General features: G+C 44.8%; 1 protein-coding gene across 2 annotated transcripts in view; it reads left to right on the forward strand.

Moving 5' to 3' along the window:
- The window catches only part of SIM2 (SIM bHLH transcription factor 2), a 48,504-nt gene that overhangs the window by 10,409 nt on the left and 25,694 nt on the right, over nucleotides 1–12,401 (forward strand). Inside the window, exons 2-3 of one of the 2 annotated variants that reach the window (XM_028727144.2) lie at nucleotides 8,569–8,651; nucleotides 12,151–12,240. In XM_028727144.2, the coding sequence (XP_028582977.1) occupies nucleotides 8,569–8,651; nucleotides 12,151–12,240 (173 nt within the window). The remainder of the gene's footprint in view (nucleotides 1–8,568; nucleotides 8,652–12,150; nucleotides 12,241–12,401) is intronic. The other variant, XM_028727145.2, reaches the window with a different exon arrangement.

A 12,401-nucleotide genomic window follows, 5' to 3' on the forward strand; every position in this document is an offset into this window, starting at 1 on the left:
ATTGTCGCCTAACCTGGGAGCGAATCCCTCTGAACTTAATGGGGTTTACTCAGAAGTACTCAGACATGCTACGGATTGTACTGTATTAGAATACTTTTATGCAAGTAAGTGACAATGAACGCGCTTGCTCTACTGAGGTGTTAGGATCTGGGTGGCAGAGCACAGTGTGGTTGCTGTTGTTTTCAATAATTGAACACCAATTTTTTTAAAATACGCAATTTGGTCGTGGGGAGACTTTCTTGAGCAATGCAGTACAGTGGTACCTCGGGTTAAGTACTTAATTCGTTCCGGAGATCCGTTCTTAACCTGAAACTGTTCTTAACCTGAAGCACTACTTTAGCTAATGGGGCCTCCTGCTGCCGCCGCGCCGCCGAAGCACGATTTCTTTTCTCATCCTGAAGCAAAGTTCTTAACCTGAAGCACGATTTCTGGGTTAGCGGAGTCTGTAATCAGAAGCGTATGTAGCCTGAAGCGTATGTAACCTGAGGTACCACTGTACTGTAGTATGTTTGGGGAAGGAAAGCGGGGCTGACAGTACAATCCGATTCGTTCCTACCCAGATGCGAGGCGTTGCTGAATCCAAAGGGACCTACTCTCAAGTTAAATGTTTGCTGCAAGCTATTTTCAGCCGGGGTCCGAAGGTCCCAATAAAGACGAGAGTACCCCTACCCCCAGCACTCGCAGAGTGCCATCTCCTCCCTCCCGTGTAGCCTCAGCTCCTATTTATCTGACATTAAGGGCAGAGGCGTGTTTGCACCTCGAATAAAGGAGAGGAAACTTTTACGTGCTTTTACGTGCTTTTACGTGCTTAATTCTTGTTTGTGTGACTGCTGGTTAAGACCCAGAAGGACCGCTGGCCTTTCCTAAAACTGCCATCCTAAACACCTGATGCTCTCGGGAAATTGGATTATATATTTCTGCCAGAGCTCCTGGGCCTTTCTATGCCTGTGGCTCCCTCCCGCCTATGCCTTCAGCCAGCCTTCACCAACCGGGTGCCCTCCCGATGTTTTGGTCCAAACATCTGGAGGGCAACAGCTTGGCGAAGACTGGCTTAAGGCATGTGGGCGGGGGCGAGGGGGGCAAGCCAGCCCAGAAAGCTGGTGGTGACCCTAGCTGAAATATGCAGTAAACCGTGCTTAGGATCAAGTGTCAGCGCTATCAGCAGTTTTCCGTCGGATTTAACTCACTCTGGATGATACGTAAGGGAGAGAGGCGCCCTCGGCTTCCCTCCCTCCGCGACACCCAGCTGCTTTCCTCTCCTGTTTCTCCAGCCGCCCGGATCCCTTGAAGGACCGCCGTGAGCGAAGGGAGGGTAAGGGGTGTCTGGGACAAGGGGGAAGAAAGGAAGGAAGCCCCCTCCGAGAGGAGCCGTCCGTGTTGCAGGGAGGGCAACCCCAGACTTCCCGAGACAGTCTTTGCGCCAGACTTCCACGTTTTATAGATCCCCAGGGTTCCAGGCAGCGCAATCCTATACATCGCTCAGAAGCAGCTCCCATTCAATTCAACGGGGCTTGCTCCCAGGTAAGCGGGGCTAGGACTGAGTTAAACGGGACACAGTCCCAGGTAAGTGACATTACTGCCTCTCCCCCACACTTACCTAAGAGTAAGGCCCATTGGATCCAGGGGGCCTTAGTCTTAAATGGGCAGGGATAGGATCGTTAGCCCCTTGGCTCATTCCAATAAAATATTTAAGGGGGTTGCAATTCAAATGGACATTGCAATTCAAGTCATGTGATCAATTATGCGGGGTGGGGCTTACCTGCCCCCCTCCCCAACATTTTATTCAAGAGGGCAGCCCTAGTTAGGATGGCAGCCTTGACCTTTCAGCAATTTCTCTCCCCGCCCCACTCGATTCAAGCGCTAAATGAAAAGGAGTCGGGACTGGGTTGGGAGAGCGCCATCCCTCGGCCCGCGGGCCCTGCTTGCAGTCAACGGGCGGAGCGACGCCGCGCAGAGCCAGGTTTGGCGCCTGCTGCTAAAAGGAAGGGAGACGTTTATTTTTCCTGGGAGCGGAGATGTCTTTCCTCTAGCAGGCGATTTCCCCTTAGAGAGTCACGGGGCGCTGCTGCTGCTTGTTCTCACCAGGCAAGCAAACAGGACTTGCCAGCAGAAAGAGAGAGAGAGAGAGAATTGTCTTTGGGCTGCCGCCAGTTTTTCTGCCCCAGAAAAGGTGCGCTCTTTGTTTGTAGATGGCGGCCTCGCTCGCGTGCCGCAGTAGCAGCAGCAGCGCCTTAGCAGAAGCGAGATCTCTCGCACAGAAGCCAAGGGCCTCTTCTAAGATGGCGCCTGTCACGTGCAGTTTTTTTAAAAAGTACTTAATGTGGGGTGGGGGGTGGTGTTGAAATGCCTGATTCATCGGACGCCTTCTAAATCGATTAAGTTCGATCAATTAATCAACTAAGGTTGCGATTCCTCCGTTTCTCGCTGAGCTCGGTGGGATTTTCTTCTAAGTTTATAGTTGCGTTAGGATCGCATTGCAAATGTCGCATTCTACAGCCTGTACAGGTAATCGGATTGCTCCGGCTCCGGATTTCTCAAAGTGGATCAGATACAACATAACATATATATATAGGTATTCATCATCGTCGTCACGGACTGGCGTCAGAATGGGACTTCCTATCCTTTCAAGCGCATTAGCCATGAGTTTTTAAAGGGGCGATAGCTTTAGGTAAATTAATCCGGACCAACCGTAACTGTTGCGAGTCATATACAGTACAGTACCTACAAAGCCGAAGAATCAGCTATTCTTCAGTCTCCTACTTCCCCTTCCCACGCAACCCTTTGGGTGCAGAAGGTCTGAAGTCTGAAGAGGAAGCTTTCTAGACACTCTGAGAGTCGCCGGGCCGGTGGATGCGCGTACTCCTTTGCCAACAACCAGCAAAAATAAAAATAAATCGCGGCCCCATCGCCTTACTCCCGCGTATGCCGATTTCATTATATACTCCCTTATGCCCACTGGCCCCCAGAAGCCCCTCGGGGATCCTTCAAAGTGCCGCTGATGGTTCTGATTTTGGGGCCAGGGGCGATTATTTGGAGGCTCCTTCCGCTTTCCGGAAAGCGAGCGCTTCCAAGCGAGCTGTTCCAAAAAGAAGCCTTTAGCACGTTGTTTACCTGGGAGACAGACCCAGCTCTCTAATTTAAGCAGGAATTTAAACACACATTTGTCTGTGAGGAAGCCCTGGAGAATTCTCAGAGTTCTGCAAATAGTCCCTGGTTATGAAACAACAACACAGAAAAGACGGACGCTTGTGCTGGGTCTGTTTCTGGGGGCGTCCTTGTTTCCCTGGGATGGGAGACCCTGGCATCCAGTGTTTACATTTTAAAGAGATATGGAGGCTCAGCCCCTCGGTTGGAAAGTAACGCGGGTAAACTCCGCGGTTCTCTGCAGTACCTGACTTAGAAGGAAGTTCTACGTACATTTAAAGACCCTCATTTTAGGAAGCACGATGTGGATCCTAAACGCATTGCTGCTATTCATGCGATGCGCTTGTTTTGGATTTATATGCCGCCTTCGCCCGAAGGTTCAAAGCCGGCTCGAAAGGTTTCCTGTCGTTGGAAGAATCTCCCCCATCCCCGTGTCTCATATATCTGGGCACGGGGTGGGTAGAGGAGAAGGAAGGTGGTGGGGACTGGGGTGCGGACCTTTAAAATATGTACTCAGTTCAACAAATACTCAACAACGACAGCAATCTTCCCACATGCCGGGAAGATATCATTTCCTCTGGGAAATGGAGAAGAGGAGAGACTCAGCTGAGCTTAGTTGAATCGTCAAGTCGGTTTCGTTGTAGCAAAACTGGCTGTTTCTTTTAAGGCAGCCGTTTAGGATGGAGATGTAAAGAGGAAGTCACCTCGGCAGTCATTCCTCAATAGAGGCTACAGCAGCAGAGCAGGGAAAGGCAAGCAAGGACGACCAGCCTCCTCCCTGCTCCTTCTTTCGTGTCTTCTGGGAGTTATCTGCCAAGCCAATCCTCTGCCTGCCAAATAAAGGAGCTGTTCTCCGAGGGGGAAAACCCTCACCATGTACGATAAATAGAAGAAGAAGAAGAGGTAGAGGTTACACTAGGATGCAAGCTAAAGGATTAAGCAGCCCTCTTCTGTTTCGAAGAAATGTCGGAGTCCCTTTATTTATTATGACAAACCAAAATGTCACAAAACAGCAAAGGAGCTTTTGAGTCCTCCGAAACGCTTTCATCAGCCTGTTTGTAAAAGTAAGGCGGAGAGGTTTGATACTGTATTGGTCAAAGGTTCAGCTTTGTTGTCTTGCCTTAGGAGGGGCACATGGCTTTTGTTGCGGGGAGCACTTTTGTGGGGAGCGGGGCAGCACCGAAGTGATTGGTCAGTTAGTTAAGTATTTCTATTGTGTTACTTCATGGGGGCAGCTGCCCCCCTGCCCTCCCTTGGCTACGTCCATGAAGGGACATGGAGATGGAGTTGCCATGAAGAGCGCCCGCACTTCAGTATTCACCGCTACATCACTGGCGACGCACACTTACTTGGGACCAAACCTCACTGAATACTGACTGTGCTTCCAAGTAAACACTCACAGGATTGCGCTTTAAATAGCTAATGTCTCAGTTTCTATCAGCATTAGCCTAAACACTTCTGCTTCATTGTTTTTTGGATCGAGCTCTCTCTGGCGACAAACACCTGAGCTTTAGCGGTGGGAGCAGTAGGGCAATTTTAGACTTTGGTCTTACTGTATATGGTCCCGTCTCTGAATGCTAATAACGTGCGTTTTGATATCAGCCCCCTACTGATTTTGCTGAGTGGGACTACGGACCTCTGCCCCAAAGCCCTGCCGTCACCGTTGACAATGCGACTGGAGGAATTCAGTTTTGTACTGGAGAGAATCTTGCAACACTTAAAAATCTTCGGGAATCCCGCAACTAATGTCAAATGATACAATGCAAAGGAGCCCGTCTGGCGGATTTTGGTGCATAGATCCATTGGCTCAAAGAACAAACATGCTTTGTATTTCCTGATCGTCAGCAGACATATTAGCATCAAAACACACACTCACAAACAAAGATTTAGCATTTTGCTAACTGTTGGTCGTTCTTATGATGTACTTATGGCTGCCAGGATGACAACAAAGTTGAAACTGCTGATGCCTTGGTTGAATGTCATGCCGAGGGATGGACTTGGCAACGTTTCTGTGTATTTCTATATATTTTTCTAACCCAGTTAAGACAGCATTTCTATGTATAAAGACGTAACGGGTATACGTGGGAATGGAATTTGTAGCCCTCTGGAAAAGGCTTTGAGATAAGTAGTAGCGGAGAGCAGTAGCAAATAAATCTACATTCTGTTCCTTGGGAAATGCAACAATGGATTCATGTCTTCCTCAAAATGCAGCTGGGCTCTACTTGATTATTAAAGAAAAAACAACACGATTTGCTTGTACAAAGAGGTTAAAAGGTTTATGAGACAGCATTTACTGAAGCCCAGGCGATAGTTATTCAGACAAAAGGTGCATGTAGAAATAACTCTGAACATGCTGATAAACTGGTACCACAATGTGATGGGGAGAATAAAGAAAAAGAAACGCAAAGAGACAGTGAACCCCCCAGAGCCACTTAAACACTAGCTTGTCAGTTAACAGATGTTTAATATAAAACGATGTTTGATTTCTCTCTAGTGCTTCCCTCATTTGGCAACGCCGGGGCGCGATCTAAACCACAGTGAGTCGATGGAAGGTCTCCCATTCATGTTGTTCAGGAATTTTATGATAGCTATATCTTTTCCTTTTAAAAGATGGGAGTGTGGCTCTTAATTTCTATATCTTTGTGACATCACTTCTTCAAGATACGGTGTTTACAACGTAGTCTTGCCTGCACCCCCCCCCCCCGCGCCCTGTGCATTCCCATTGCATGCAGTTCCCTCATTAGCAGAAAAAGTGGACGGGGCACCAAGTGCTCATGGCTCTGCATCAGCTTGTATAATTAGCAGGCGCAGCGCAGCAGGCGAGAAAGCAGGTACCGAGCTGCGGGTCTTGAAAAGCCGGCGAACAATGGCTGGCTCATCTGCTCGAAAGAACGGACGCCTCTTTGAATGTGGGGATGGCTCAATCCATAAACCTGTTAAAGCCAAGTCTTAGCTTTAACAAAAAAGAAGAAAAAAATCCAAAACAAAACAAAAACACACCGCTGTGTAATTCGGAACCCAGTTGATTTCTGTAAATATTCTTGCAGCACAATGTACTCTCGAGTGAATCCCATTGCTGCCCAAAAGGCATTGCTTCTCGAGCAGCATGTTCTTTCGGACTGTGAGCGTAAGGGGGTTTGCACTTCTGCACGAATTTGCATGGCGCTGGATGGCAGTCAGACGCATGCATGCATTTCCCGCTCCGATTCCGAGCTTGTCTCGCAGTGTCTCCAGGGCAGCGACCCTGGGAGCAGGTGCAGCGGAAAGGCTGACTGACGAGTCCCTTTTTCCTTCCCCTCCTGCACAAGATAAGGAGCAGTTCACATCAGCAAGAAACCCTTTTTAAACAGCCTTGCAAAGAAGGCTCTGTCGGGACCACCAGAGAAAAGGTGCAGCTTTGGTTTCCCCCACACCTCCATAGGGCAGATCGCGTTTGTCCTCTATTTACCTGCCTGGGGTCAAGGCTCCAGTCTCCGGAAGAGGAAAGCAAGAATATGAATATCTCGTGCGCCACCCGCAGGCAGAGCTGGAGAATGACAGGAGGGAGGCGCGGCCACGGATTCCACGGGGCTCTTCGCTGTGCTTTCTGGGAGCCACGCGGAATTCACAGTGGAATGAATGGAGCGAGCGCCGCAAGCCTAGGCGAGCATTTTAGGAGCCTCGGAAGAGGCAGCGCTTATCCCGGCCTTGAGGACTGAAAGTCAATTTGTGCTAGAACCACCACATGAGTGACCTTTGGCTATTCTTAACCGCAGTCACCTTAATTAAACTTGCGGATATCCCACCAACTGTCCCCCGCCTAGGGTTGGGGAACACTGCCCTACAGGATGACTTGTGGCACATTTTTAGCTTAGAACTGAAACCTTGGGAGGATTCTGCAAACAGAATTATTCTTCTTCTCTGATGCAACCTGTGGCGTTGTTGGTTTCGGCGGCTTTTGCACATGGACTGCTGCTTTCGTTACTGCTAGTAATTTAGGAGAGACGAGTTTCCCGAGGACAATGTCAGGGGGGGGGGGACAGGATCTCCGAGGAACCGTCTGGAGTACTCATTTTGTTTTGACCCGAACCCTGTTCGAGGGGTTCTGAAATGGCCGTGTTGAAGTTAAGGGCATTATGTTATGACCTCTCTTTGGTGAAAGAGACTTCGGCCATCCGCTTACACAGAGCACGGTGTCGATCACTATTTAAAGAATAATTATTATTTTAAAAGCAGCCGAAGTGAAGCAGTGGTCCACGCTCTACAGACAACCAGGAGTGTGAGCGCTAAGGTGTTTCGGTCCCCTTAAAGAATAAGCGGTTAGGTTGTCTACGAAAGCGACAGCCCTATTATCTGATTTCTTCTACTACTACTCTCCCAACATCCCACTACTTTTGTGGTAGTTGGTCAACCTCTCAGTGGGTCAGGAGGTGGGTCCGAGCAATGCCATTCATAATCAAGAACCTATTTTCATATTGATTAAATGTGTAACATTGAAGGAGATCCGTGCCCGGGATTAATAGCGTGAGATCCCATCTACCCTCAGTCTAGACTTCCTGCTGAAGGGACTTCCGAGGGTGGAGGAAACGAGGGGATTTCACGCGGCTGAGGGAATTTTCCCTCACAGGAGAAAAGGCGGGAAAGTTACGTTCAAGTTATGTACAGCATAGACCCATTAAAATAAATAACTTCATTGGTTTCACTGGGTCTAACTGATTATTTCTTAGAAATCTAAAGGGGGATATAATATATCCAATTAACAGGAGCTGCACGGTTTGCTAGCAAACCGTCCCGCCCAAAGCCAAGTTGTATAGATGGGGAGGTCTTGAATCGGAAGGATTTGTGAAAGGGGCAAATGGATGGATTTGCCGAAGCGACAGCAGCGGGCGTTTGAGTGAAGGGACCAAACGTTTGCACTTAAAAGCACCAAGGCAATAATACTGTATAGCTCGGCTGCCTTTTGCCTCCGTAGCCTCCCTTCGCAAGGGCTTGTGGGAAGATGGCGGGGGCGGTGTGGGGGAAGAGGAGAGAGAGAGTACAAAACTCTTTTTCAGGGCGTCTTTAGCGAGGTCCCCTCGGCCGATTTCAGGGAGGCTTATGTTACTTTGTGGGGGATCACCCCCCCACCTCTAAAATGGCAACTGAACCCTGAGTAACATGTGGGCCGGCCAGGCCCTTTCGCAACGTGGCGGCCTTCAGCTGAATCTAAACCCTAATGTCATGGAGCTAATTTTCCTGAGGAAAAGACCACCTAACTCGCCGAGAAACCCGCTCGGGGAACTGCACAGGCAGGGCAGGGAGGCCCAGCTCCCCCTAATATGACCCAGCCAATGTTACGCTGCTTCTCTCTGCTGCAGAGGGAAAAGGCCAACTTGCACCTCCCGCTAGTGCTTCAGATGAACTGTATTCATGTGCGTTAACTGAGGCTTCTCGGTTCCTTTCTAGGTCTGGGAGACGCCTGGGGCCAGCCGAGCAGATTAGGCCCCTTGGATAATGTCGCGAAGGAGCTGGGCTCGCATTTGCTTCAGGTAGAGTCTCTGCGATTCGTGCTGCTTCTTCAATACTGTTTGTGTTATTTCAGGAGTTCGTTGCGTTAAAACCCACTAGATCTCGCCCCCAAACCCAAGGCTCGGTCCCCTGGAGAGAGCCGCCTTTTTTTGTTTCAAAGGAGAAAGGGATGGTCCATAAGTCTAGTAACCGTGGCTTGTGAACAAACCTGTCGCAGAGAAAATGGGAACATGCTGGCCAGCTCCCTCTTCTTAGGGGTAGATTGGGACTTCCAGTCCGGGTTTATTATGGTTTGGGAGTACAGAATTAGGGAGTGGCAATGAATGGGTTAATGCAAAATAAAAGAATGTGATGATCTTGTGTTTGCAGGACAGCCGTAAATCAAGTGGCATAAATGGGCAAGAAACCCTAGTGGCTTGTAATTTATAATATATGCTTGCATATACACACATTTCAGTCAAACTATATGTGCTGCAATAGGCTCTTTTTAAACAGCTGCATATCTATATCTATACACAAACATGCATTTTTAATGGAGATTTCAGCCCACTCATTGCTCAATAGGGAAAACCTTTAAAAGAACGCATGGCTCCTGTGGTGGGAGGAGAACATCTGGATTAGATCTTCCATTGACGTTAGCACCTGAAAATACAGTTGTTCAAAATCTGGTTGATCCACTTTGGAATTCTGCTTCTCTCTATTGTGTAAGTCCCAATGCTGCAAAGGGTATCATGCGTGTGCTCACCTCACAAAAGGTTTTTTTGCTAGTAAATTCCTCCCGATTTTACAGGTATAATAAAGAGAAATGCAGCCTTGAGTAGGTGAAACCGGAAAAATAAAACAATAAACTGTTTTTCAAAACTACTATAATTCATCTTACACTCACTATTGTAACCTTTTTGCATGTTGGTAAAGGTAGCCCTGAAAATAGGAGGTAAGGGTTGAGAACTTTGTTTTAGTTATGCTTTATGCCACTGTTCTAACCATGTCTACTCAGAAGTAATTCCCATTTAATTCAATGGGGTTTACTCCTAGGTAAGGTGTTAGTGTTGCACCCTTGGTTCTTAAACTTTTCAACCACATTTTACTAGCAGATGACATTTGCAGGGCCTTCTGAAACTTGAATAAGCAGACACTATGATAAAGGTTTCCATATCTTAATCATTATTTTCACTAATTTCCATTGGATAGTGGGGTGTATATAATTGTAATACGTTAACAAATGCTTTGGCATTGATGTAGAATGAGGTGTATAATGAACTTTTTGCTGGAATGTAACCTGTTTTGAAAGTAACTTTAATGAAAACAGAAATTCACATCCTTAAAGTATACTTTATTTGTCATAATGTTGTTGCATAGAAAGTCAACTTCATGAAAAATAGTGTATACTTTAAGAAAAAAAACTTTTAGAACATATTTGTCGACAAAAGTCAAATATATGTTTAAACAAAATGTGATATAAATTAATCTTTCAAAATATAGTTTGGCACACAGTAAGAAGCTTAGTGACATCTATTTATTTGCTAGCTATTTAAAAATGTGTATCTTACCTCTTATGCTTGAGATGGTTTGCAATATATAATATTTATAACATACCTGCAGCTTCTTAATTTACTATTTTCAAATTGTGTTTAACACAAAATAATGATGTAATACTATTTAAAATGTCCAGTTATTTATGAATTATAAATGTTGTTTTAAGAAATGCAGCTACTTTACTGAAAATATGTGTGCTTTCACCTTTGAGCAAAGAAGGGAGGGGAGTGCCATGTATTTAAAGAGCCACTAAAAGTAAGGTTTTCTAATGGAAGTGCCAATGCAGCCTAACTATAACATCGGGGAACAAATTGCTAGTTTATGAGGAATGTTTTAAAGCAATGTTTTATTTAAGAAAGCAGTGATTTCTTCCCCATGCTAATACTGCTACAAAGTTTTGTTTATGTTCAGAAGAAGGGGGGCGGGAATGAAACCAAAGAGTAATCTGGTTCTAATTACATGCTGTAAAAGTAGAGTAGGTCAGAGAATAATTTGGAATATTTTTTATTGGGGTAACATTGAACTTGCCCCTCTATTGCAGACTTTTATTACTTTCCTTTTGTTCCAGCATCTTAAAATATGAACTAGTAAATATAAAAGGCAATTGTTTTATCTATGTACAGTATTTAGAAATACATTTCCCTTTCCAAATGTAGACCTCTTTCCCTCCATATGGAGAATTCTTATAGTCTAATCACACTTGCGTAGAGGTGGGTTTTGTTTTAATGAACATTTGGTCCTCTGATAAGCAGTAACTTCTAAGGTCTTAGACAGAGAGAGGTCTTTCTCAGTCTGCCTACCTGAGATGCTTTAACTGGCAATTTAACTTGAGACCTTTGATGCTCTGCTGTTGAGCTGTGGCACCTCTCTCAAATCATTGCTCCATTCTGATTGGCAGGCTTTTTTGAACTTTACCTGCTTTGCTACCTGAGATTCTTCAAAAGGCAATGCCAGGGATTAAATCTGGGACCTGCTGCATATGAAATGGTATTCTAGTGCATTAAGGTTCTTCCCTGAAATCAGCAGAGCTTGTTTCCAAATACATGTTTCTGGGACTGAGATGCCTTTCCTTTTGTGACTCATACCCGAATCCTCAAAATGGTGTTTGGAAGCAGATTTAAATCTACTCATGTGATCAGGATTAGCGTTTTTAAAATACAACAATATACTTAAATTTTCGCTGAGCCTTCATTTTATCTTATTGGTTAAAATATGCAATATTAGGTCCCAAGCAATAACTATAGAATCAGTCAAAGTATCATATTGCAGAATTACTTGTGAACAATTATATAAGGTAGTTGTAACTTTCAAGGGATTTCCCTTCTATCATTTTTGAAATTATGGTTTCATAAAACTTATTTTATGAAACATTCATGTTCTTTTCATTTTCATTACAAGTTTCAAAGGAGCCACTTGTCAGATTATTCTGTGCTCACGAAACCCTTAATAAAAATAGTCAGAAGAATGTAAAACATCACTTAGGAATCATTAAAACTGTAAATAGTGATAAGTTATTTCTACCAATTAATTGGGATTGGTTTCCCCCATAAGAACTCAGGATTTTTGCTAAGTACTATAATAACCCAATATCAACATGAGAATGTTAACTTTGCTGCTGCTGTAAAACTAGCATATGTAAGGGGAGAATGAGTTAGATTTAACTTTTTATAGTGTGTGTATAATAGTAATTGGGCAGCACCAATTATATAATACAGTTAAATCTGTTTTTAATCTGTTTTAATTTTATTATTGTATACTTAATTTGATTATTTCTTTTACCTGCTTATAAATCATTTTGGGATGTTTTAGTGGGAAGTGATACACATATTTAATCAACCTAACCTAGTCTTCATCAAGCCAAATTGGGTAATATGTTTTAAAATATATGTTCCTCTGTAGGGGGAAATAAAAAAACTTATCACAAGCAACTTGACTGTATATTGTAAGTGGTAAGATTTTATTATATTTCTTTCTCTTTTGCAGACTCTGGATGGGTTTGTTTTTGTGGTAGCATCTGATGGCAAAATAATGTATATCTCAGAAACTGCTTCTGTTCATCTGGGTTTATCACAGGTAGGAGCAAGTTCTGTCCCCCTATTGAATGATGATGTTCTTCCTTTGAATTGATTTTAGTTTTTTGTTTTGTTTTTAAGTTAAATAATTCACACAGCTTATCACTGTAAGGGAAAAACTTTGCATTTTGCTTGTTACTTATATACATTTTGAAACTAAGA

The sequence above is a fragment of the Podarcis muralis genome, chromosome 4, assembly GCF_964188315.1.
Source record: "Podarcis muralis chromosome 4, rPodMur119.hap1.1, whole genome shotgun sequence".
NCBI lineage: Eukaryota > Metazoa > Chordata > Lepidosauria > Squamata > Lacertidae > Podarcis > Podarcis muralis.